The 26,648-nt window shown below is 51.9% G+C and overlaps 1 protein-coding gene across 1 annotated transcript in view; it reads left to right on the plus strand.

Annotated features, from left to right (window-relative positions):
* The first annotated feature begins 1,838 nt into the window (after positions 1–1,838).
* The window catches only part of TMPRSS4 (transmembrane serine protease 4), a 33,719-nt gene continuing 8,909 nt past the window's right edge, over positions 1,839–26,648 (plus strand). The window contains exons 1-5 of the mRNA XM_059155915.1: positions 1,839–2,074; positions 17,589–17,622; positions 20,986–21,102; positions 23,827–23,979; positions 25,038–25,167. Coding sequence (XP_059011898.1) covers positions 2,072–2,074; positions 17,589–17,622; positions 20,986–21,102; positions 23,827–23,979; positions 25,038–25,167 — 437 coding nt within the window. The 5' untranslated portion in view covers positions 1,839–2,071. The remainder of the gene's footprint in view (positions 2,075–17,588; positions 17,623–20,985; positions 21,103–23,826; positions 23,980–25,037; positions 25,168–26,648) is intronic.

Genomic DNA, 26,648 nt, shown 5'->3' on the forward strand with positions numbered 1-26,648 from the left:
GGGAGGCAGAAGCCGGGGGTGAGTGGGCAGTGGAGAGGGATAACCCAGCTCAGGCTGCATTAGCTTCATGGCAAAATTGCCTCTGACCTTGACCCATGTGCTGGAAATGAGAGGGCAAGGAAGAGGAAGAAAGAGGAAGAGACCAGAGGAAAGCAAAAGGAAGGGAGAGGTGGCAGATGCCAGGATGGGACTCTAAAGAGACAGTTGGAAGAGAGAGAGAGTGGTCAGACAAGGGACAGGAGGAGGTTGAGTGGGGAGCTAAGGCTGCCTCTGGGTGAATGGGGGGGCACAGCAGTAGTTCCCGCCTAGCTCCTGGGAGGTGTGAGCCCTCTGTGCCTCCACCTGGAGATCCCACAGCCTCTTTCCAGGCACCGCAGTAGCCCCTGCCACTCCCCAGGCTCCCGGACCCACCTGGGAGCTGGGCCCAGAGCTGAGTCAGAAGGGTGGAGGAATCACCCCTCCAACATGGCCCACCCAGCAGCACTGTTGTGGGGTGCTCAACACCTGAGTGCCCAGTGAGCTGATTCAAACCTGTGGCACAGAGAAGAATGAAGGCTGGGGAAAGGCTAGTGCAGGGAGGCCCACTGGCTTCTCACTGTCTGACTAGGGGAGTCCTCCTTGAAAGGGAAGCACCTGCCTAGGTCTTTGCAGCCTGTCCCCCAAACTCACCTGTCCTGACATAAGAAGCACTGCACTCAGCCCCAGACTTCTAGCTCTAAAGCCCACTGCCCTAGACAGGGGAAGGGCTGCTGCCACGCTGGCTCTAGAGAGCCTCCAGACCCGCCTTGGGGTTCTACTGCTCAGAGACAAGTCCAAGGCCACGCCACACTGAGTAGCTGAGATGGGGCCAACCATCAGTTAAACCTGTCCCCCTTCTGCTCAGACACCACTACAGTCTGCCCTGAGCCATACTTCCCCAGACCACAGACATGGGGCTTCAGACACTTGGGCTGCATCCAACCTATTCACAGGAAGAACCAGATTCAAGTCCCAGCTCTGCCAGAACCTCAGGAAGACTTAGGAGCCAGCCACTTCATGTCCGTGAGCTCAGATTTCCTCACCTGTCCAATGGGAACAGAATGTTTCCTCACGCGGTTGCAGCGGAATTAAAGAGACACCGGGCACAGAGGGGCCAAGACACGCATCTACTCTGGACTGATCTCCGGGAGGGTTTCAAAGCCAAGGAACTAAAGATCTGAATTGGTTCCGTATCTGACACAAACATACTGTGTGATCTTTGCGTCTCTGGAATTTCGTTTCCTCGCCCACAACATGGAGGACTGGGAGAAGACAGTGACCCGGGTGCCTTCCAGCTCTCTGGTTCTGTGCTTCAAGGTGTCACCTTGTATATCCCCTGGCCAGGAGGGCACCTCGGGTCAAGATATCAAATCTGTAATCACCTGGAAGGATGGGCAAGAGACACTGGGAAGGGGTGCTGGTGGGAGTGCTGGGTATGAGCCCCGCACTCGCCAGCTATGCACTGGGGGCCAGGGAAGTGCATGTAGCTCATCTTCTCCTGTTGCTCCCCATGTGGCAACAAACCAGTTCTGTGGAACACCCCAAACGCCTCCACCTTCCACAACCCTGATCAGAAGCACCCACACACTGAGAAGTCCCACAGCAAGGAGATAGAAAAAAGGAGCCTCCTGCTGTCTTGGGCTGGGTGGAAGTCATTCAGGCGGGAAGGTTGCTTTTGCAACATCTTAGGCGTGTCCCCTGTTCTGAGGCCAAAGGGCCATGAATGACTCCAGGTGTGTGCCAGCCCCTAGGACAGGTGTCAGGTTACAAGATGCATCATCATTCCAGTTTGGCAACTTCACCCGTGTGGTTGTTTTAATCAACTGGCCCCGCTGTCCCCAAATCACTCCTGGAATACAGCAGCGGAGGCGGCTAGGGTGCTAAGGGGAGACGGATACCGAGCATGTGGGACCAAGGCCTCTTCTAGCCAGAGCTGCCCCAGGGCCTCTGACCTGCTGGCCAGCCAGGGCCCGATCCAAGGAGGCCCACGTCCTGACGGGCCACCCACCTCAGTTCCCGCCCAGAGAGAAATCTGGAAGATCACAGAGCCAACATGGTGAGTGTGGGGGCCCTCTGTCTGAATTTTGGGGGAGGGCAAGTCTCCCATAAAGGGCCCTTCCAGCAGCCTGAGAATTTTGTAACACCTTCCCAATTAAAAAAAGAGGTCATACCGCATCATCCCCACATTCCGGCCCTTACCTATCTCAGTACCCACCTGCCCTCCTCCTCCTCCCTTGGCCAAAAGCCCCTGCCACAGCACCAAGGAAGCTGGGACATAGAGACCAGGCCTCCCCTCTCTGACTACCCTCCTAAATCCTGCCTGCTCTTTTGTCCAAGGTCTCCTAATCTGTTGTCTGGAGGCTGGCACTATTTTGCTAAGGGCAAGGGGCTGTCATGATGGCTCTCTGCCACCTCCTTGGGGAAACGGACTCCTTTTCTTCTTAAAGCAAACAATGGACAGCTGCCTCAAAGCAATCCAAGGTGTCTGTGGACACCCACTTGGTTTCCTTCTGGGCCGTGCCCTGTATCCTCCTCCTCTGAACACCTAGAGCTTCTTCACTGAGTTGGGACAAAGAGAATCAACCATATCTTTCGAGGACACCTGAGGACAGGGAGGGGAAGAAATAAGGTCCAGGTCTGAAGTGCAACTCGGAGAATCTTCCTTCTCTGATTCCTGGCGAAGATGCTGCAGCTGCCAAAACACCAACACAAAAATGACAGGGGAGGGAAGGAAAAGGAAGGGAAGCTTTCTGTCCAAGGGGAACAGAGGTGGTGGGGGATGAGGTCCCACATGTGGTGGTCTCCTGACTCCCTGCCTGAGCACTTCCCATGACACTCCCCTGAAAAGGCTGGCAAAACTCTAGCCCCAGTGCTGGGGTAGCTGAGGGTCAGGAAGGGGAAGGGCTTGCCGGCTATTCTGTAACTTAGCCAGGACCAAAGTGCCAGCTTCCCCCATCCCCATCCAAGGAAGCACCTAGAAGCCGAGCCTGTGTGCAGAGAAGCTCCATCTTGCTGGGCTCTCAGGAGAGAAGAGGAAGCAGTCCCCACCTGCCTTCGTGGCTGTGAGCCACTTGTTGGTGGCACCAAGGAGACCTGGGTGTCTCCTGAGGCATTGACACAGCAGGAGGCAGTTTCTGGGGCCGTTAACTAGAGCACAAACTACAGAATCAGAAGGTAAAATGGCCAGCTTCCTTTTGAGCTCCCTTAAGAGACTTTGCTCTTCCTGAGACTTCATTTTCTTCCTCTGTAAAATGGAAACATTATCCATGCCAACCCTGTGCACACACACAGTTGGCAGAAAGACTGGGCTAACAATGTGAGAATAGCCCCCATACAAATGCAAGGACATGGGACTCGAGAGGAATCCACTCCAGGAAAGGACCTGTGGGTGGCAAGGCCAACACAGAGCTTCACCAGCCAGGGAAGGAGGCAGGGCAGGAGGGCACACTGTGCAGGGGGCCAGGCCTGAGGCCCCCGAGGCAAGGTAGCGGCATGGCCCAGATCCCAGGTAGGAACAGGGAACTTCTGGCCCCTAAGCTAGCCATTAAGCCACCTGTGCCTAATAACCCAGTCACTCCCTCTCATAAGGCTGGGACAAGCCTAGCTCCCAGCCCTGGGGAGCAGTGAAACAACTCATGCCCAGGCCCCGCCCTCCCTTCTCTTACCCCTCCCTGCCTCCTCTCACCCCTGCCGGCCCCGCCCTGGACAGACGCTGATCTTGCACGGTTGCTACCTCATAGCAGTGGCTCTCTCTTGAGAATTGGGCATGACTGGGTGGGCCCACAGAAAGCAGGAGCTGAGGAAGGCCCTGGGCAGAGGTCTGAGCCTAAGCTCTGTCCCCAAGGAGAATAGTTCCCTTGTGATCTCGGCTGCAGCTGAGCCCCAGAGGGAAGCCTCCCTATCCTGGTTTTGACTCCTTACTGCACATGATGCTCCAAATATACCAGAAGCCACCAGAGCAGAGTGTTAAACACCTGAGGTCAGTTCTGGCCCAGATGCTCCCAAGGAAAAAGGTCCTCCTTACCCTCTCCCCCTTTCCTTGCCAGCTGGTTCAGCCCAAGGGGGCTGCTAGGCTTGGCTGGGTTCAGGAACATGGCAGGTCTAGCACGCCCACCTGTGGCAGTGGGGGTTCTGGGAGCACGGACAGGCCCACCTCAGACAGAGTCAGCAGCCCACTGGGCTTTGGAAAGATCCTAGAAGGCAAGATAGGCAAGGGCTAGGTCCCTGCCTGCTCCCCTTATCCCCTCACTATCTGGGCAAGGGGCTTGATGCTGTGACCCCGAAAGTAGTTCCATCCACCTAACCATTGAATCAGCCCCTATAACTGTCCAGCCACCAGGCAGGAAGGGGGGCGAAGGGGGGCAAAGGGGCACATTGCCTACTTTCTGCCCTGTAGCTTCCCAAAATCCAGAAGGAGGATAGTTCCTTAAGCAAAGGATGGTGAGAGAATGTGGCAAGTCTAATCCCAGGGAGGACTGCAAGATACCCCTGGAGCAGAGAAGGCAGGGAATTCTCTCAAGGGCAGTCAGGAAGCTATCCCAGAAGAAAGAGGACTTTGCACTGGACCTTGAAGGATGAGCAGGCTCTCTCTGGGCAGAGATGGCAGGAAGGGTATCCCAGGCAGAGGGACAGCATTGAACAGTAAGAGTGACAGTGTGGGGGACTGAGAGGCACTGTGGCTGGAGCGGCGAGCACCAGTGGCAGAGAGGAACACAGCTGAGGGCTGGATCCCCCAGGGCAGTCACACAGGCCCCGACATCCAGCTTGGGTTCCGGGTCCCCGCCAAGCCACAGAGCTCAGTGGGGCCTGGACAGTGTCCAAGGGAAGGTGTTCCAGCGGTTGCCGGAGTCTCACACTCCAGGTGGAACCATGTCCAGAAGTTGGTACAGGCCACCCTTCCCTGCCAGACAGAGCAGCAAGCATCTAGCTCCATCCATTCATTCATCCCACAGCATGGGCCACAGGCCTCCTCTGTGCTGGCTCTAGCCTCACAGGGAAGAGAAAGCAGATGCGAGTCCTGCCCTCATGGAGTTCAGAGTCCAGAGGGGTGGAGGGCAGGAAGGGACAGTCACACAAACTCACGGTTAACTACTGACACACGTGGTGTGATGAAACACACCAGGAGTTGTGAGAGCTGGGGCAGGGACATGGCCTTGTCAGGGATCAGGGGAGCCTGGGCTGCAGCAGCCCAGAGGGTGGGGAGAAGGGCCTGTTCTGGACAGAGTGAACAGCAGATGTGAATGTGGAAGTACGTCCCCCAGACCCTCTTCCACCTCCCAGGGCCCCTCCCCTGCAGCCTTTGGAGAGAGCCCAGGCCCAGCTCCTGACAGGGAGTAGTGTCTAGAACTCAGGTCTCCTCCATGGCCCTGGCCTCTCTCCCTCCAGCCTTCCTGGTGTATGGCTATGAAGGCGAGCAGTCGCGGGCAGCAACCACACTGCACGCCCTAGCCTGGCTCTTTGACACAGCCTAAGAGCATCTGAGGAGGAGCTGATTCCAAGGGCGGGGGAAGGGGTAGGGATGTAGTAAGGGGGACGGTGGGGAAAGAGACAAAAACAGGACTCAGGAACCCTGGAAAAATGTTCCAGCCTGGGAAGGCAGGAGACACATGCTCTCAGGCCTGAGAATCTGCATTTCAGATTTCCCAGCATTTCCCCCAGCCTTCCCTATTGACCAGATGAAAACATCTACTCAGAAAAACCTCTCAAATTCCCACGAGCCGTTCCCCAAGATAGTGAACCCCACCCCACAACCTAAACTGCATTTGTCTGCTACAGTTCTGTCTAAATCTGTTGCTGCCAGATGGTGAGCTCCTCAAGGACTGGGTCTTGTCCACCTGTTGGCCCTAAACCTAGCACAGGGCCTGGCACACAGCAAGCACAGGATAAATATTTGTGAGCAAACAACAAATAAATGATGAAAGACTGAATTCCCACAACCAGCTGATTTATCTGACACTGATAACAAAGTTAGCCAAGTCCAATTGGAAAAGATCCCAAATTCTAGCAGAGTTGTTACCAAGGTGGGGTGAGAGAGGGATAGGCCTGAGCCTGCCTGAAAGCCCCAGGGAGGAGAGAGAGAGACTGAGCAGAACAAATGTGGCAATCCCCCTGGTACGTGCTTCCCTCCACCTCCCAGCCTACAACTCTGACAATCACAATTGCAGCAGAGAAATTGGTAAACAGGGCTCAAAACCAAAACAGGGCTCAAAGCAGAGCTCAAAACAGGGCTCAACACCCCTTCCCTACCACTCCCTCCCGAAGCAGCTGCCAGCTCCCCGGCATAATCCACATTCAACCAGAAACTCTCCTAGGGTAGTGGGTGAATGGAACACTTGAGGAAGAGGGCAAGAGACAGGTGGCACGTGCCCAGCATATCAGCAGTCTCCCATCACAACATGTCCTGCACACCCGTCTGGCCAAGCCCACCATAGCTCCAGGCATTTCCTGTGATCTCAATTTCCTCCTTTATAATATACGCTCACTCATTCAGCATGTGTTCCTTAAGCATAAACTGCGTGCTAGGCATTGGGAAGAGGCCTGAAGATTCAGAGAAGAATATGCACAATCAGAGCTCTCAGTTCCATGTACTCCCAGACGGAACAGAGCTTCCCCCACCCCACACAGGGCAGGCCACTTGCTGCCCCACGGATGTCCACACAGAGAGGGTAACGCAGCTGAGGTCACCCCTCCTCACCTCCGTCCCTTTCCCACCCTGACACTGGGGCCTCCATTCCTATTTTGGATCCCCAGGGAGGCAGGCACAGCCAGGCTGTTGGAAGCATCTCTCCTGGTGGGTACAACTCCCCAGTGGTCTAAAGAGAATGACAACAGCAACATCTCGTCCCTACCTGAATGCAGCAAATGCAGCATTTTGCAGCTTGAGAAGCACATTCACAACCAGAATCTCCCTGAATCTTATACCAACTCCTGGAGACATCATGCTCCTCATTCTACAGATGAGGAAATCCCATGACTCAAGAGGTTGAGGACTTGAAAGGATCATTCTGCCAAGAGTCAAGACAGGAGCTCTAAGCTCTGGGACTTCAGTATCAAGTGCCCAGAGTTTCCATTATGCCCTCCTCCTCCACCAAGATGTGACCCCATAGACCTCAACTGGAAACTAGACCTTGAAACTGAACTTGCACTAGTAACTATAGAACCATCTCCCTACATAGAAGCTGATCCACTTTATAATATAAAGTGTGCGTTGAATGAAGACTGTACAGCTGACACAGCCAAGTGGAGGAAAGATGATGTCCTTTCTTCCAAGAGACTTCATCCCTCACTAGCCTACCAAAGGTCATGAGGAGGAAGTGAACACACAGACAAGAAAAACCAGTGGGCAGAATTAACTTAGACTTTCTCAAGAAGATGAAGGAAGTTTCATACCCAGGGCTGCTTAGGGAAACAACCCAAGTTGCCATGAGATCATTAAGGATAGAAAATTGATTTAGAAGGAGGAAATAATAACTAAATGAGGCCTAGGATTAGTCTCCTCTGTGGGAGGGGGCAACAGACGCTCCAGGCTAACAACAAACAAGCTCTTCCAAGTCACAGACCCTCAGGAAAGGACCTTAGAGGTCTTCTCAAAGGAGTCGGTATTTTCCCCAAAACTGTTTTAGCCTCATAGCCCACTGACCATTGAAACCTAACATAGAACACCCATGTGGAAAAGAGCCTGGGACCCCCACCCACTCCTGTCCTGCTTCCATCCTCTTGTAGCGACCTCAAAGGTCTCCACCAAGTCCCCTGGGATGCCAGAAGGGATACCCCTTCTCTGGCCTTGTCCTGGTCTATCAGGGACAGCTACACTGTCCAGTTCTACTCACACACCTTCTGTTGCTTAGATGATCTTCCCTAACTGAGAAAGAGAAAGAGAGAAAGACAGACAGATAGACAGACAAGTCTTTCTGTAATGTCCCCTACTGATCCTGAGCAACCCTTTGGCTGCATCCTTGAGATGCCCCTACCCATTTTAAAGGACCACATTTGTACTACCAAAGGTCTTTGCTTCTCTGGCCTGTAGCCTCCTCCACTTGTTCATAGAGAGGTTGCAGAGGTCAGGTGACATCATCTCAGGACCCCTAACTGCCCTGGTCCCTCTCAGCCCAGAGTGCTCCAGGGCCCAATTCCCTCCTGAGGACAGGGCCCTGGCCCCAGGAAATCACACCAACGGCCATCTGTGCAATGCCTGGTAAGCATGTGCAAGGCTCTCTGCCAGGCTCTTCCCACAGATAAGAAAGGATTTGTGAGTTTGTGCTATGCCAAGCACTTACTAGGTTCTATGGTAATAGTTACTAATTACTAATAAGAAATAGTAACATATATGCTTCATGGGCACAAGGCCTTTGTCTTTTTCACTCACTGCTGTATAACCAAGCCCCAGAACAGGGCTTCACCAAATGGATTAGATAGTCTTATTATTGTCGTTGTTTTTATTATTGGCATTAGGGCATTCTTACTGTATACCAGGCAATGTGCTAGAGGATATGCATATTCTGGTCTCATTAAGAAGACTTGGAATCAATCAATCGTATCTCTCTCTCTCTCTCTCTCTCTCTCACACACACACACACACATACCACACAGGAAATAGAGGCTCCCAGCCGTTGAACACCTGGCCTGAGGCCTGTGCTCCGTCCACAGCCTCCTCTAGCCAACCGCAGCCCAGAGAGGAAGCCCTCATGTGGCCTCACGGAGTTATTGGGTGGGCAGGAAAGTGGCACAAGGGAGCATCAGTGATGTCACTGGCCAGCACTAGGTGCAGAGGAGCCGCTGGGCACGGTGGCAGCACTTCTTAAGGGATCCCGAGTTTGGAGTTCAGATGAGAGACCCAGGAGTCACTGAGGACGTTTGCCAGGAGATGGCAGCTCTTCGCTATGATAGCCAAGCTGGGCCCCCAGAGGCTGCTTCCCCGGGAGCATCCGGAGCAAGTGAGAACACTCAGTCCTGCCCCTGAACAACACTGCCAGGCACACCCGCCTCAAACGCCGTGTGCTGTTCTGCTCCCTAGCCCTCCGGGGTAACTGGAACTGAGGGCACAATTGTTTGAATGTTCAGGTCCTCAACTCCTCCGTACGCCAAGCCCTGAGTCAGATACACCATGTGTGTCATCTAGATCATCCATACTCACAACCACAGGAGGCAGATCACACTCTACCCATTTTACAGATGACAAAACTAAGTCACTTACCTAGAAACATATGGCTCATAAGGGGCAGAGCAGAATTCAGGCCAGAGCTCCTAACGCAAAGCTCAGAAGGAACAGGGATGGGGCCACCCTTGTCTGAACAGCACAGCTGAGACCCCTTGAAATGTGAAAACCATCTGAGGGGGACCATGAACAAATCTGTAAAACCAGGAGAGAACCACACAGGGCTCCTGTGGCCTTGAAAAGGCAGGTGGTTACTGGCAGCTGGAGCCCCTCCCAGAACCTTTCTCACTCTCCAGTTTTATCATGAACTTGTCACACCCCCTTCCAAAGGCAGAAACATCTCAGGATCCCAGAGATGCCCAGTGATTTGCCCAAATCACTGTCTCAGCAGGTATACTAGAGTTCCACTTTAGAACGCCAGAGCCCTCTTCCCTCCACACCATTTCCCTCAAAGTGTAAAGGACAGATCAGAACAAGCAGAAGAGAGCATGATTTTTCGAAGGCAGAACAAACTAGGATTCTTTCATAAACATCAGGCCATGCCTTGGGTGGAAGCTCTTTCATTCAGGTAAATTGCAGCATTTAGAGAACACTCCCCTCTCCCCAAGCTTTAAGATCCAGCAGCCCCTCCTAAAAGCAAACCCCGGAGAGTGCCTGTCAGGCAAACCCCTGCAGGTCACCTTTGGTCCAAGGGGCCTGACTCCCGATGGCTCTCTCGTGTCCCCTTCAGCCACTGCCCACATGCCACCCTCAGCTGTGCAAAAGAGATGGGGGACACGTCTTCCTTTCCAACAGACACTCCTGGGAGGGAGGGGGCTTCACCAACCCCTACCCCAGAGCAGAAAGTTGAGAGAAGTAGAATTGTGGAGAACTCAGGCTGCAGAGAACGGTCTTCCTTTCCCTGGGCACCAAGAAAAGGACGTCTGAGGGCTTTGTACGAGTTACAGGTAACAGCAGCATTACCCGGAGGCAAGTTCAACTCAACCCCACCGCCATGCACCAATACCTCACTCCTGCCCTTCACCTGGGCTTGCCGTGTGACCTGGAGAGAGAAAGCACAGTGACTCTGTGCCTCAGCTTCCCCTTTTGTGGAACAGGAATAGTTACACCCATACCCCCTCCCACTGCTCTACCTGGAGTGGGGAACTGTGCCTAGACACAAAACCTGACCCTTAGCGGAGGGCAACCCACCAGCAGGCTGACAGCGGGACAGTGGCAGGCCACCTGACTGGCTGCCCCAGGCCCTGCCCTGGAGCCACTGTGCACTACAATGGGGGTTGAGGTGTTCAGCTCAAACTGCCAACAAGTCAGCACCTCTGTGGCTCAGAAGGTTTCGAGGTCAGTCCTGAAGGAAAACGCGCTGCTAGGACGCCTTGCGCCAGGCAACGTCCGCGGAGGCCCTGGCATGTGAGAGCTGGGACACCCACCTGTGCATGGCCTGGGCAGGGGAATGTGTCTGGAGACAGGCTACTCGTTCAGAGGACCCCTGAGAGCCAGCATGATGTGCCATTTCCAAGATCTTTCCATGTACTCAGGGCCAGGCCCATTTTAGGGAAACTCCTACCTGTCCCTCTGCTGACTCACAATCACCGTGCCCTCACGGCCCCTCTCCTCGCCTTACCTGTCATGGCTGAAGCACCCAAGACAGGAGACACCTGCCCCAGCCTGGTAAAGGCATCCAACTGTCCTGCCCGCCCCTGCAGGTGGAGAGCGCACAGCCACCTGCTGTTGGGTCGGAGTGGAGTGCAGGGTCAGGGTCAGGGTCAGGGTCAGGGTCAGAGAGCAGTGAGAGGCCCCTTCAGAGCCGCCCCTAAGCACTTGAGCCTGCCAGCGGCCCAGCCCTCCCGACTAGGAGCAGTCTCTGGGTCTCCTGGATCATCAAAGAACTTCCCCACCCACTCCCCTGGGTTTCCCCCGTGCTGTGTCCCTAGCCTAGGTAACCTAGCTGCCACCTAGCTGCCACCAAGGACTTGTTTGTCCCATCACCCAGCAACAGCAGCATTTCTGCCTCTAGGTTTTCCCTGAGGGACCATGGGAAGCCCCCCATAGGAGCCCAAAACTGCCGCACACCAGAGCAGAGCCAGAAAGCCCCTTTCCTCCGAGCCTCCGCTTTTCTCCCTTCCTTGGCACCCCAGTCATCCGAGCTCTGCCCCGAGTTCTTTCCAGAACAAGGAAGCTCAGAGACAGCAGTGCAGAGAGGAAGAGAAAAATAAGACCCAGGGGCAGGCAGCTTGGAAAGGAAAGCAGACAAAGGAACTTGCTAGGCTTTCTGTTCTGGTGGCCTCTGTGAGCTACCACATCTTCTTTGTCTCATTACGAGCCTGGTGGAGCACCTGCCTGTTTCAACACATGGTTATTAACCTTCTTATCTGCTTTACCATCTCTGAGAGTTTCCAATTACCCTAGGGACCCCGAAATTCAGAAAGGTTGAGGCGTGTGCCCAGAGGCACCAAGCAAGTCAAAAGACAAGGCAATATGAGAACTTATACTCCCCAGGCTGGTTCTTTGTGTCTTCTCTGCAGCAAATTAATGCTCATCCTCATTTTAAAATAAGAGCTGCCCAGGGCCTGGGTTCATCCCCCATGAGCTAGCTCTAAACCCAACCAGGATTCTCCAAAATCTGAAATACCAGGACCTGAGGGTAAATAAACAGAGGAGGAAGAAGAGCTGAAGAGGAAGGAGGGATGCTAATAACAGTGAAGGCCCTGCTGGGCCCAGGACAGCCACAAGCCCTTCCCCAGACAGACTCTGGGAGGGTGTGCTTACACTTGCTGATGGAAGACTTGGCAGAGCTAAGAACCAGGCAGAGATGGGTTTGCCTGGGGATCTGGGGAGGGCTGGGGAGATGCTGGGGGTAATCTTTGTATATCAATGGGGAGGGTACTGGAAGGGAATGAAAACAATAGTCCACAGAGTCCAAAACCCTCACTCCCAAGAGCTGGCTCTGTTCCTAACTTGCTCTAAGGCCACTAAATCTACAGGAGGCTTGGTCTTCTCTTCTAGAAAATGGGGATAATTTCTCTGGGTAGTTCTGAAGATTAAATGGGACAGCATTTGTGCAAAATATTGTAAGCTCTGTACTCATCCCCAAATGCAGTAGTTAATTGTTCAGCCTCTACACATGAGTCTCAGATTAATGTCTTTCTGTGACCAGCAACTGAATGAAAAGCAGGGAAAGATAATTCTCTAAGTGAGACCAGCCATCACTAGGTGATTTTTAGCCTTCTAACACCTACCTTCTAACTTCCTCCTCCAGCTGGGCCCTTCTGGGCTCTGGGGGCCTAGCATTTTGTCCTCCTATTGTAATCCAGGAGCTTCCTTCCCAGATGAACCCCTAGGTCAGACAGGAATTGGGCTGGGCCCATGAGTCAGGGCCCCACAGCTTGACTGAATCAACACAGCAGACAGGCCTGACCCAGCCAGCAACCCAACAACACAGGAAAGCCTGGTGCCTTGGCTGGGCCTGGGCTAGGCTTGGGCTGTGGCAGCTGTGGCCAGGGGCAGAGTTCAAGTTGGGGATACACTGAGACACCTCCAACAAAACAGGAGGCACACAGTGGGTGTTTCGTGGTCTCTCAAGTGCCTTCCCTCCACAACTCTAGGGCTAAGAATTTCCCTGGTCTAGGAAACTAGGAAGTTGCTTGGAATGGTCCCCAGAGACCCTTTGCCTCCCATGATCATGGCATGAACTCACCCAGGGATGGGGGATGGGCCAAGTTCCTGAACATTATCTGTTAAGATTCTTACCTCATCTCTCAGCCCCATCTCTCCCCACTCCCAGCCCTGACTCGGGATGAATTCTGGGCTGAAAGGCAACACAGCTGCTATGCATTTCCGTCCCCACCCTGCTCAGGAAGGTAACTGATACGAATATTCCCCAGTCCCTGCTCATAAACCTCAATGTACCCACCCTCCCTGCCCATGACCCTGGAGGCTTGTGACCTTCCACAGCTCCTCTTCCCAGAAGTTTGGCAACCCATCATGTCTAATCTCACTGTGTTGGAGATATTTGTCAGAAAGGCGTCAAGAAAGCCAAGGAGCAGGCCACTTGACGAAGAACTCAGGCAACATGAGAGTCAGAGTAGAGCACGGGAGGATGGGGGACAAGAGCTTGACTCCTTGGACCCCTCAGCACAGCCAGGAGACTGCTTTTTTTTCTCTTTGAATCTCAGGGGCACACTACTGGATGAATCATAATCCTGGATTCATGACATTTTCCTCTGTTGACCCACGCAGGGCCCCCTTGTATCTCTCTAGCTGGGGCTTTAACAATGTAGTCAGCCTTCCTATTTCAGCACCCCAAACAAGCGCTGCCTCTAACCAGGCGATCTCCTGCCCTCCCACCCACACCCCACAGCCCCAGTCCTACTGAGGGTGTGGGCAAGTCTCTCAGGTTTAGGAATTCAACAAATATTGATTCTACATCTTTGCTAGACCAGGAAATGTGCTAGAAGCCCCCTGGAAAATAAGCCTCAACTTAAACCCCATGTTTATCATTTCCTAGTTCCTTATGGAAAAAATTCTGTGTTACATGTAATCTTCCAGGGATTTGCTTTTTACTTTAATGTTAAATTACTAATGTCATCCATGGGATTTTGTGGTGTCGTAGCTCATTTGTTTTGACTGCAGCATAATATTCCAATGTGTGGAATAAAAAACCCTAATATTCCAATGTGTGAATGAATGTACGAGTCAGCCTGGGACTGAGCCCTGAAACCAAGACATTTTCCTTAATTCTTTCACTCAACAAATATTAAATACCTACTCTGGGGACACCTGGGTGGCTCAGTCAGTTAAGCGTCTGACTTCAGCTCAGGTCATAATCTCAGGGTCCTGGGATTGAGCCCTGCACCGGGCTCTGTGCTCAGCGGGGAACCTGCTTCTCCCTCTCCCTTGCTGCTCCCCCCACTCATGCTCATGTTCTCTCTCTCTCTCTCTCTCTCTCAATCAAATAAAATCTTTTTTAAAATAAATAAATACCCACTCTGGGCCAGGTCTTGTAGGAGACACCAGGGATGATGAATTACCAATTTGTCAAAGTCTCTGTCATTGTAGCTTGTAGTTTTGATGTAGTTTATTTTCTCTGTTTTCAAAAAGGTGTGGGATGTTTTCTGTGTAAGCCCTGTTCAGTGGATCACAATCAAAAACATATTAATTAGCTAAAGGGGTACTGAGGTCACTCCTGTTCACAGATGAGAAATCAAGAAAGTGCGGGCTGTAAGCCTCTTTTGTTCCCTCTGTGTCTCAGTCTCCAGCATCACGCCAGGCCCATCAAAAGCATACAGTCAATATTTGTTGAATTAATAATAAACAAGAGACTTGCCCTACCTACCTCAACTAATGCAGGCATGTGAGCACAAGCAGAGTCAGCGAGAAAGAATGAATTGCTGGGCAAGGGCCACTCAGTGGCTGTTCCTGACACCCCTCCAACCTGCCCCTCTCGCAGCCTTCGCCCCTCAGCAAATACCCTCCTACCTGCTCCCTGAAACCCAAGAGCATCCAGTCAGTTGGTGAGCCCTGCTGCTTAGACCTTCCAAGCATGGCTATCTTTCCCCACCACCAGCCTTCTTCTCCTTCCTCCTGTCTTTGCTGGTCTTTATTCTGTCCCTCCAACATCAGGTTTTCTCCTCCCCACCCCTGGCATTCAGATCTCAGCCTACAGGCCAAGATCTAACCACCCTGGCCCCTTCCCTAAGCCTCCAGCTCTAAGTATCCACCAGGCACTGGCTCCCATCGCCGCTTCGCTCTACATGGCACTCATCGCTCCAGCTTTATCTGCTCACACCTTTCCCTCCTTCCCCCACTCCCCAGCTGCCAGAGGTGAGGGCAGGGCCTGGCCTGGCCTGGCCTGTCTGGGCAACTCTGCCATCCTACTGCACTTAGTATTTGTCTTTGAATGAACAGCTCCCAGAGCAAGGCCTTGTCAAATAGTTCACTGAATACTTAATTACTTAAAGCCACCCCTACTGGTTATCAGACAATTGGGATCCTTTTCAACCCTGAACCTGACCGAGTCAGACAAAAGAATTTGGTAAACTCTTACACAGTGATTGTAGGTAGATTAAGTACTATTGATAACTATTATTACCCAACGTGGCAGCCACAGCAATGCAGTGTTGTAGGACTTGTTCTCATCTTTACCCTGGAAACAGTACCCCCTCCAGGCCCTGGAGATGGCAGAGGACAGGGGTCTAGGAATGACCCACAGGGCAGAGCCCAGAGTCCAGTTCCATTTAACAACATCTCTCTGGTCTTTCCTGGGTACGAGCCCAAAGCAAAACTCTGAAGGTGCAAACGCTACAAGAAACAAGGATGACTGCCCAGCGGGAAAGTTCTGCAGCGAATGCTGGAAGACCCTGGGAGCACAGGGAGTGCAGTGCGCCTGTGTGAGCCAGGCCGTCCCACTACATAGCTCACCTAAACCTCATGGTAGCACTTTGAAGCCAGTGCCACCTTCCCCACTTTACAGAGGGGGAACATGAAGCTCAGAGAGCTTAACTATCTCACACCCAAGACTCACAACTGAGACGCAGAACCTATATTCCAACTCTGCAGACTCCAGAGACTGCTGCCTTTGCGACATCTCCCAGCCACCCAAGGCCTCATGCCACCAAAGGGCAAAGCCAGGCACGTCCCTCCAGCAGATTACAGAGTTTGGGAGGAAAGAAAGGAGCTCCCTCTCCCAATGGCTATGTCTGCCACACTCAGCCAAGGAAACAAACATCCAGGGACATCCCTCTCTCCCACTGCTGCTAACCATACCTAATCTGGGACACCCACCCAGAGGTTAGATGAAGCCCATCACCCCCAAATGGGACTAGGAAAATTCCCAGGTGGAAACATTCAGAGTCCTCCAGCATCTCTACCTACCAGTGGAACCGTCATGACCTCAGCACCGCAAGCAGACGAGTCCTAGGATGGAGACCCAGACCCCAGGCAGGCCTGCTGCTCACCCAGCCCCGGGAATCAAGCTCCTATAGCGACTGCAAAGGGAGCTAAGAGAAGAGAGCTTTCTGGGAGGCACAAGAGTGAGACATGAGCCTTGGCAGTCCCCTCCCCTATCCTCTGCTTTGCAGGAAAGGGGTGAATGGACTTCATATGTGAGCCTTGTGTGCACGGCTTCTGGGTATGACCCTATATGGCTGTGAGTGTGCTGAATGTACACGTGCAGCAGTGTAACTGGAAGAACAGAGGCTTGTGTTCGTGTATGTGTGTCCACGGTGATCTAAGAGTACACTTAGAGAAACCGTAATGCTCTAGTACCGTAGTGCTCTAGTAACGTTTTGTCTTTGTTTGCTCTGTTAAGTATAACATGTATTTAGTAAAGTGCTCAAATCTAAAGTATACGCCCCAGTGAATATTAAACATACGTGCCCCCATGTAATCAACACTTAGATCAAGATCTGTAAGTTTTCCAGCATTCCAGAAGTTTCCATTGTGCTGCTTCCAATAACTGCCCCACTTCCCCAGCCAGTGGTAATCAATATTCTGACTTGTATCGCGAGAAGTCAATTTCATCTTTTAAAATCTATATATATATGAAAGACACAGAGTACACTCTTTAGTATCTAGTTTCTTTCTGTCACTGCTATGTCTGTGAGAGCAGTCCATAGGTCACTGCACTTAGCAATAGGTTATGTTTGTTGTTGAAATATATTCCATCATATAAATATACCACAACTTATTTATCTACTCCACCACTGATGGACATTTGGGTTTTTCCGATTTGTAGCTATTAGGAGTGCAGTTACTACAAACATCTCTGTACAGATATTTCACTAGACACATGCACTCATTTCTCCTGGCTAATTCCTGGGTCATAGAATCCTAGAATAGTCACATAGTTAGATTTAGCAGATCCAAAGTACCTGTACTGATTTATGCTCCTGAAAACAGTGTATAAGAGTCCCAATAGTCCACATCCTCTTCAACACTTAGTATTATCAGTCTTTTTAATTTTAGTTTTTCTGGTGTCTCTGCAGAGATATCTCATTGTGGTGTGAATCTGCATTTGCCGGTGAGCCATGACATTGAGCATCTTTTGGCCCTGAATGACTATTGAAGTACCTCCTTTTGTGAAGTGTCCAGGTTTTTACAGAATTAAATCTATCAAAGTAGGCAAATAGTTGACCAAAACAGACAGCAGGGCAGAATCATCCTAAGTAACCCAGCAATACAACAACCCAGCAGCCAATCATTTCCATAATTGCTAACTAGCTGCTACAATTAGTAAGCTAGTTGTACCATGTAATAAAGACATATAACTGAGAACCAGTGAGGTATCACTGAGCCCCCAACTTTGACTCAGCGGGGAGAAGGGGATGCAAATAAGAACCAAGAGCCTGTCCTGAGCCTTCAGCCTCAGCCTGAGAGGTTCCCTCTCTCCACTCACAGATTGTTTTTCCTTCAATTACAGGATCCTGACAGCGATCAACCCCTGAACAGCCTTGGTAAGCTCAGGTCCAGCTTTGCCTTGTCTACGTCAGCCTCCAAGTTTCAGTCAGTTACCAAATAAATACTATCCACCTCTTACACCCCCTCACCACCACCACTGAGGGCTAAACACTATGGAAGATCTCCATCCACCCACTCATTCATCATTCAGCAAAAATGTTTTAAGCAACTCTAAGGTCCAGGATAATTCTAGAAGTAGGAAGCATGGTCTCCAAGGAAATAGGACCAACAAACCTAAAACCCCAAGAGCGGTGATCCTCCAATTCATTCATTCAGTTACTCATTTTCTTATTCATTCAACAACTCTGTGAATGCCTGCCACGTGCCAGGGTCTGGGTTAGATGCTGGACTAAAACAGCAGGCTAAGACAGAGTCCCTGCCCTCAAAGAGTTGCCAGTCTGACCTACTGCCATGGAACAAGCTGGACAAAGGTATTTTCCCTGGTAGACTAGAAAATGATAGTATTTGCCTGATTTACGGGAGAAGAATAATTTAAGAGACAAAGCGTTCCCAAATTTAAGGGATTTTTTTCTGCCCTCCCACTCTATTTTGTTAAACCAATGAGAACCACTCCCAATAGCCTGCTGGATCCACAAGACAAGTGAGCAAAGCACAAATTAGTATGACAGATCCACAAGGAATCTGTCATACTCTCCCGCTTACTGCAACAATTTCAGGACCCCACTTTAATAATGATCACAAACAATGTAACCTTCTGCAAGTAAGATGGTGCCTAGTTTATACTCTGGAATTAGACAGAATGATAGACCCCCGTGTCCTCAGAGAACACCAGACATCCAAGGGCTCCACCACCTGAATAACCCTGAGAACCACCAAGTTAGATTTGCTACCAATGCCTGCATTGGGGGAGCTCGAGAAGGAGCGATCAATGCCAAACAATCAGAGACAACAGCATCATGGATCAGGCAAGCTCTGACAAAGTCCCCACCGGAGTAAGCTATCACAAAACAGAAGGAAGTGATGAGGGTTTCAGTGGTGAAGGGAAGAGCAGGAGCAAAGGTTCAGAGGTAGGAATGAAGGCAGGTGTGCAAGGACCAGGGCAGAAACTGTCCGTGTAGCACTGAGGACTGGCAAGTGGGAAGTCCACGTGGCCCCAGATCACGGTGGCTTTGCAAGTATGAAGAAGAAAGTGGTCTAGATCCAGAAGTCATGGAGGGTTCTCAGGCGGGGATGTGACCGGATGACAGCAATGTGCTGGGAGGCGCTGTCCTGCCGCAGTGGGCAGGACCAGCTGCAGGAAGGAATGGTGGCAGGCCAGGAGGCTCGTCGTAGCTCATGGTGCTTTGTCAACTTTACGTATAAAATGTAAACCCAGAAAACTCTACCCTTCTTGATGCTGTTCTCCCTGAGAACATCAGGGAGGCATAGGGACCTGGACAGGGGAATCTAGCAAGGGGCTCCCAAGAGTTGAGGCACCTCTGAGGAAATAAGCCACCTCGCATCCCAAGCAGAAGACGCTCAATAAATAAATCACGCATAAAGGAGGGATAAACAGAATGTCGCCATGTCCACGGTCACGGGGAAAAGGAGAGCTCTGCACACTAACTGCTGGAAACTTCAAGAGATACCTGCTAAGACTGAGAAGTTCCCTGGCGCCTGCTCGGGACAGGCAACACCAGCCCACGCCCCGCAGGCCTGAGTTCTGTGTCTGAGGCTTCAACTCTCTTTCTGAGGAGACACTGTCCGATGCTTTCCCTTTCAACAGATTCAATGATATCAGCATTTCCTGAGCACCCGTCTCTGGCTGGATGCCATTCTCCACTCTTAAAGAGCTGAGGAAAGAGCTCAAGACAGACTATCACCAGCCCTCATTCAAGCCAGGAAACCAGACCTGGAACAAAAATGGGAAGGATGCGCTTAAGAGATCAAGCAAAGAGCGATGCATGTATTCACTTGGCAGATACTTGTTGAAGACACCTGGGATTCAGAGGTAAACAAGAAGAAAAAAAGAAGAAAAATTCCTTAACTTCAAAGTCTTCATTTCAGAAACGTACAGGAGGGGATGGAAAATACATACAATATGTAAAATACAGAGTATGTAAAGAGCTGGTAAGTGTTTTTAAAAATGCAGGAGGACAGGTAACATTGGAAGATTACCATTCAAAAGGGAGTCAGGAAGGCCTCATAAGGAAGGTGACAGACCAAGCTACAGGGAGGTGAGGAGAAGAGAGCTGACCTATCACCCTCCCTGGACTCAAGGCAGCCAGACTTCCTGCCCTAGCTCGCCCTGGAGAAGCCCCGGGCACCCGCCCCAGCTTACTGCCTGCAAGGAGAGAGGATCCAAGAGGACACATCTCAGATACTTCCTGAGAATTTAACTTTTCAGATCCTGGCCCTGGTACCATCTCCTTGGATAACCATATGAATAGACAATATAGTTATTATTAGCTCTGTTTTAGGCACCTCTAGGCTCCTACCTGGTCATCCTAACCCCAAACTTGTTTCCATCCACCTCCTCCCCAGTGAATTATTCACCTTTCTGCAGTCAAATGCTCTGCCACGAATTATTCACCTTTCTGAATATGAAAATGATCACATCTTTCTACTGCCAAAGCTGTCCATAGCTCCATACTGCCTTCATGATAAAACCCAAATTCCCGGCATAGTGTTCAAGACTCTCTGTGGACCAACACTGCCAGTCCTGCCTCTGTAACACGCACCTGCCCATGTTATATCTGGGGCACAAGACAAGATCACCAGGCCTCTGCCTAGCTGGTCCAGCCCCCCACCACATTTAAGTGCTTTGCTGGCATCCAGAGATAGTGGCAACTCTGTCCTTGCGTGCTTCTTCCCCCAAACTGGCATCTCCTTAAAGACGAGGACCATCCTAGGGACTCACTATCTGTTGAGCTGGAGATGGAGACCGTCAGGATGTGCTCATTTGCAAGCACGTATCAGGGCTCTACTAAGCATGAAATGAGTTGGAAGTCCCTGCCTTCCTCAAGCTTACAGTTTAACTAAAGTTTAGTCAGAAAAGAGGATAAATGATAGTAAAATAAATGAGTACTTGCCTCTCCCTAGGCAGACGCAGGGCAGACCAGACAGGGTGAAACATTGCAAAATAGGCTAAGTCAAGACAAAGAGACAACATCTTGTTCTGGAGGCTCCTCTGGGGGGCACAGGTGAAAGATGGACAAGCCTGGATAAGCGAAGGAGGGGGGATGACCTTGAGCTGTTAAAGCTAAGCCCAGTCTGCAGGAATAAAACCCCAGTCCTAAGCAAAACTGTCCCCAAAGCATTCTGCGGCTCAGCCCCATGGCCAGAGGGCAGGTAGGCTGTGAGCCTTGGTGGGGTGAGCTCCAAGTGCTAACAGCAGACTCTGTCCCTCTGCCTCACAGATGTCACCCCCCTGCGCAAACCCCGAACTCCTTCCCTGGAGACCTTCAAAAAGGTGGGGGTCCCAATCATCGCAGCGCTGCTGAGCCTGGCAACCATCATCATCGTGGCTGTCCTCAGTAAGTGGCAGCCCCCAGCCCTGCCCTCACCCCCTCATGACTGCCCCCACCTCCCCTTCAACCCCACAGGAAATTGAAGCTCCCACCTGCCCCTCGGAGCACAACCTTACCCACCACCCTTCCACCTAGCAGCCACAGACAGCTGAGCTGCAGAAAGCTTTGTGTGACATCTGTCCACCCCCTACTCTGAAGGAAGCCTTCCTCCAAGAGTCAAAGGGGGAGGTGAACGCAGCCCCCACCTACCCCAGATGAACTCTACCACCGGGAACGCACAGCTGCACATAGTATGAACCCACGCAGGGAATGGGCCAGGGCGGCCATGCCTCTGCCTCCAGACAGGTGCCTGCAGACACCTAAGCAGCCCTAACGGCTAGAAGACTGGGGAGCCCTTTCACCTTTGAGGCAGGGACCCACACAGGGAGCACAGGGGAAGCCACCCAGGCAGATAGCGCATGCACATGCACACACACACACACACACCACACACACACTGCCTTAAGCTCTGTCTTCCTCTTGGCCAGTGCCCGAGACGCAGTGTGATCTCCGGCAGGCCATTCAGTAATGAAGACTGAACTGAATGACCTGCCATGCCCACCACCCTGGTCTCCACTCCCACTCCGCCACCGACTGTCCTTGCCTCCCCACCACCCCCCGCCGACCCGCCACAGTAATAGCAGGCTACTGACTGCTCTCTCAGGGTGGGGAGCAGGGCACAGCAGACCAGGCTAGCAGTCAGGACACCCCTTGCTGCCGTGTGACCTTGAGTAAGTCCTTTGACCGCTCTCAACTTTAGTCTTCTCCTCTGTAAAACATCCTGTCTCTCCCAGAGGGATGTGGGGAGGAGGAGGAGGAGGAGGAGGAGATAATGTGAGTAAAACACCCAGATGAAAATCAGGTGGTGCCAAAGTATGGGTCACCAGACAGGGTGCAAAGATGTGACAGAGCCACACACAAAAGCACGCATTTGTTAACCCAGGGAGGATGGGCCCTTCAGGAGCCTGCACTCACAGCCAGAGTGGCATTTCCACTAGCAGCGACCACCAAGACTCGGCGATCACTGGGCCCACACCCTCCTCCTCCACTTGAGCATCGGGGCTCAGAGAGGAGGCCTGACACTTATAGACAGCTGGAACGGGACCCCAGGACCCAGATGGAGCAAGTCCTTTTCCATCTGTGGCAAAAGAAATGCAGATCCACAACACAAACACTACCTACACCCCACCCCTGAGAGCTGGCACATTTCTTCATGACCTTGGCTGGCCCTTGGCCCTGGGTCTGCAGCAGCAGCAGAGCAGCTGTCCTAAGCCTGTTCTATTCACGCTAATACAAAGGAGAGCTGGCTTTCTCTGAGCATATGGCTGGCCACACTGGAGAGAGAAAAAGGGGCCAGAACCATCCAGGCATGCCTGGGCAGGAGTGGTGCACAATTTAGAACTGAGGTCTCCCCATCCCACAAGGTCCTGTGTGGTGTCCATCCTGTAGTCCCCCGGGTTCTGCAACCAGAGGAGGTCATCTGAGCCTCCATCCCAGGCAAGGTTCCCTCAACTTTTTGGCTTCTGGGATCTCAACTGATGACACTGTCATCAAGAGGCTAGAATGACCCTGCTCTACCCTGGGCCCTGACCATGAACCAAACTCTGAAGGTCTAGGAAAGATCCAGCCTTCTCCTTCTCCTGTGCTCCCTCACACCCAGGGCATCCAGGCCAGCAGACCCCAACTCAAAGCCCCTCAGGGAAGGCATGGAGAGGTAGCAAAGAGCTTTGGGGTTAGACAGACCCTGATTGGAATCCTGGCTCTACACAGAAGTGCTGTGTGGCCTGGGGAATTAAACCCCGACTTTGTAAACCCACCATAATGTGAATTAATCACAACACCTGGCCCCTCAGATCATGGTCAGGATGACACAAGGCAGTGCATGGGAAGCTCTCCACAGTGTGCAGCGAGGCCACGGTCAGACTTGTCACCATCACCTAGGGTGGCTAGGCAGGGGCAATGCTGGAAGGCAGGAGGGAGCTTGGGGCCAAGGGTGGGGTCAGTTGGGCAGGAGGGTCTCTTCCTACCAGGAGCCTTTAGAAATGTGAAGTATTCATTGCCTGAGGAGTCACAAACACTAGACTCATTCCCATCAGCCAAGGCAGCAAAGGAGGAACAGAATCTGAAAGCAGCAGGGAGGAGACAAAACCCAACGAAACACCAGCCCCTCCATGGCTCTTTCAGCCCCAGATAAAAAACACCCAGACCCATAACTGCATGCACTTGGTGGTTACAAGACCCTCAAGGCCACAAGCTCATGAAACGTTCTCAACCACCTCACCCTACTGTACAGCTGAGAAAACTGAGGCCCTGGGAGAGGATGTGATAGGTCTAAAGTCACAGGGGAGGCGGCAGGGCAGCACTCTCATCTTTTGGGCTCATTACCAGAGGTACTGTGCCAGCACCAGGAGGATGAGGCCAGTGGGGCTGTTTTAAAGTTTCTCCCACACATTCTCTTGCTTCACACCATATAGGTATGGGACAGGCATTACTTTACAGAGACAGAAACAGAGGCTCAGCACCACGTACCCAGGCTATCAAGTGGCATCACTGGGTCTGGAACCCTCACCTGCCTATTTTGAAGCCCAGCACGATTTCAGGGAAACACAGCCTATCCCATCCCCCACTCCCGCCAGGGCTGCCTGCTTCACGGTCAGTCCTCTCTGCCCCCTCCCTGCCCCTGCCTTCCAGTCAAGATGATTCTGGACAAATACTACTTCCTCTGCGGGCAGCCTCTCCACTTCATCTCAAGGAGGCAAGTGTGTGATGGCCAGCAGGACTGTGCCTCTGGGGAGGACGAGCAGCACTGTGTCAAGACCTTCCCTGATGGGTCCCCAGTGGCAGGTGAGTACAGGGGCTGGAGGGACCAGGGGGGAGGGCACAGCAGGAAACCAGCTCAGGTCCCCCTGGGTTCAAGGCACAGCATCTGCCAACTGACTGGTCAGTTTCCATCCCTGCTGCAAGGTTCGTAAGAGCAACAGGACTAGATTCCCAGTACTTAACACGGAGCAAGTACTCGGTGAAAATGAGGAACAGATGCAGGCTAGAAGGGACAGGAAATTGTAACATAGCCTGCCTTGTTCTGCTACACTGGGGTGGAACTGAGGCATGCAGCTGGATTGGATAACGCTGGGGAGTTCCCTCCTTTCTATGACATCTGTTCTTTCAAGAGGACTAGAAAAGTGGGTGTCAGGCCATTAACTATTGATCCTTCTATCCTTAGGTGTTTATTGTAGCCTGCTATGTAACAAGACTGAGCTAGGTCCTTCAAAGGATTAGAAGAGGTTTCCAACAAAAACTCACGTTCTTTTCATATGGGGCTGGCCCAGCTTCATTCACCTAGTACTTGGGCTCTGGAGAGAAAAGTCAGCCAGGAGATGGGTGTTGGGGGGGGTTGACGGGCAGGACGAAGTGACTTCTTGCACATATCCTTTTTTTTTTTTTTTTTTAAATCAGAAGTCAAATGTCTATGGGCACCGGCCATCCTACTGCCAATAATACTTCCCTCTCAACCTCCTCCCTCACATCAAAAGGAAGCTAGGTTCCTCAGTGAGAAGTCCCCCAGGCTAGGCAGGCCATGAGGACCATGGGTAGAGTCACCATAGATCACCAAAACTGGTATCTGTAAGAATAAAATGGAGAGCTGCTGGTAATTCTACCAAGACAAGAGGTCCACAAGGAGGTTCCTTCCAGGACATCTGGTCACCCTCGCTACCACTGAAATAAGGCTCAATCAGGCAAAGCCAAACAGAAGAATGTCCTTTGAAATTGAAAGGGCTGGTTTTCTGTAGTGCTCTACGGTCTAGGCGTAGGGAGGTTGTGCTGGTCCCATGATGAATTCTGAGGGAGATGGGCCAGACAGATCCCTGCCCTGGAACTGACCCAGGTTTTTCCCCTCTCAGTCCGCCTCTCCAGGGACCGATCCACCCTCCAAGTACTGGACCCGGCCACACAGAGCTGGGCCTCTGCCTGCTTTGACAACTTCACAGAAGCTCTGGCCAAGACAGCCTGTGGGCAGATGGGTTATGCCAGGTACCCGGCCCCAGCCTCCAGAGGCCGTCCCCTAACCCCTACGACCTCCTTCCTCCTTCCTCTTTTCCTCCCTCCCTTCCTAAAAATATAGATACAGAAGTCAGACAGAACTGCTCTTGAACCTGAGCATAGAACCAACATGAAGTTCAATCTCCTAAACCCCGGTTTCCTCAAGGGTTAATTGGGGCAAGTACTGGCAATGTCATAGGAGAGCTATCAGGTGCAGCGAGAGAATGTAAGCCTCACCACGCACCCCCAACACCATGCTGGCTCCTCGAGACCCTCACTCCTTCACAGCTCAACAAAAAGCTGCCCTGCCCCAGAGTATAATACTTACTTATTCAATGTCCCATTGATTAAAACTCAGTTTAAACAAACCTGATTCCATCGAGGCCCCATCGGCAATCACAGCTCTGCCAGCAAATTTCTACAGCAGCTCCAAAGCTTCAGTGGTGAAGAGTTATATAATCATAAGGGTGATCTGCTTGATGCATTATATTCATTTGATCTTGGCAAAAACCAATAGGGTCGTTACTACTGTATCTATTTTAGAAACAGGTTCAGGAAAGATAAGTAACTCGCCTGGTAGGAGCTGGGGAGGGAGAGGCTTGGGGGCTGTGCCCAAGCCCCCTATCAGGAGTCCTCGCAGCATCTCTGTTTCCAGCTTGGGTAATTCTCTCCTCCCCAGGCCTTCCCTATAAAGGGAAGAGAAGTGAAGCCACCGACCACTCAGAAAGCATAACCAGAAAGGAGGGAAAAGAACCCATTTATTCAGCTGCAGAGTGGGGCAGGTCCCCAAGGACTCTAGGAAACTGGTCTAGGCAGAAATGAGAATTGCTAGGCAGACACCGTCAGTCAATCACGGAACTCTCTTCCGTCCCTTAAAGCAGCCTCCAGGTCCTTTTTCAGTAAATGCTCCCAGCAGCATTACTGATCCATCAGACCTTGGGGCCCCCTGTGCTCTCTGGTTATCAGGCCTCTCTGCTGCTCAACAATCTCCATGTGGCACAGTTGGGCTGCTTATGCCTGGCCCCTGCTCTTACCCCTCCTCCAGCAGCAGCCAGGCCTCCCCTGCAGCAAGCCCCTCCTCCTCACTGCAGTCCAGCCACTGCAGCATCAGCAGGGCCCAGTGCCACGGGCAGCACCATGGGCAGCACCTCCGGCTGCGGCTGCCTTATGCAACCAAGGTGTCTCCCAGGCTTCTTAAGGTAATAGGATGCTAACGTTTCTGCCCTTCTGGAGTACACTAATGCAGCAAACCAGCTGGCTTCTTGAGTTCTACAGAATCAAAGCTGGTCAGAATTATTCATTAGGATGTAATGGGTGAACACAGCTTAGCTTTCCAGGGACTATCCATTTCTACCACTGTCCCTCCTTCCACGTCTCAGATTTCTCTACTCTCTCCTTTCTCCACCTAGATAAGAAGCCCTTTTTGTCCCAGGACCATAAACCTGAGATGGCTCAATATGGGAGAGGCTCTA

Source organism: Mustela lutreola, chromosome 1 (genome assembly GCF_030435805.1).
Source record: "Mustela lutreola isolate mMusLut2 chromosome 1, mMusLut2.pri, whole genome shotgun sequence".
NCBI classification, from domain to species: domain Eukaryota; kingdom Metazoa; phylum Chordata; class Mammalia; order Carnivora; family Mustelidae; genus Mustela; species Mustela lutreola.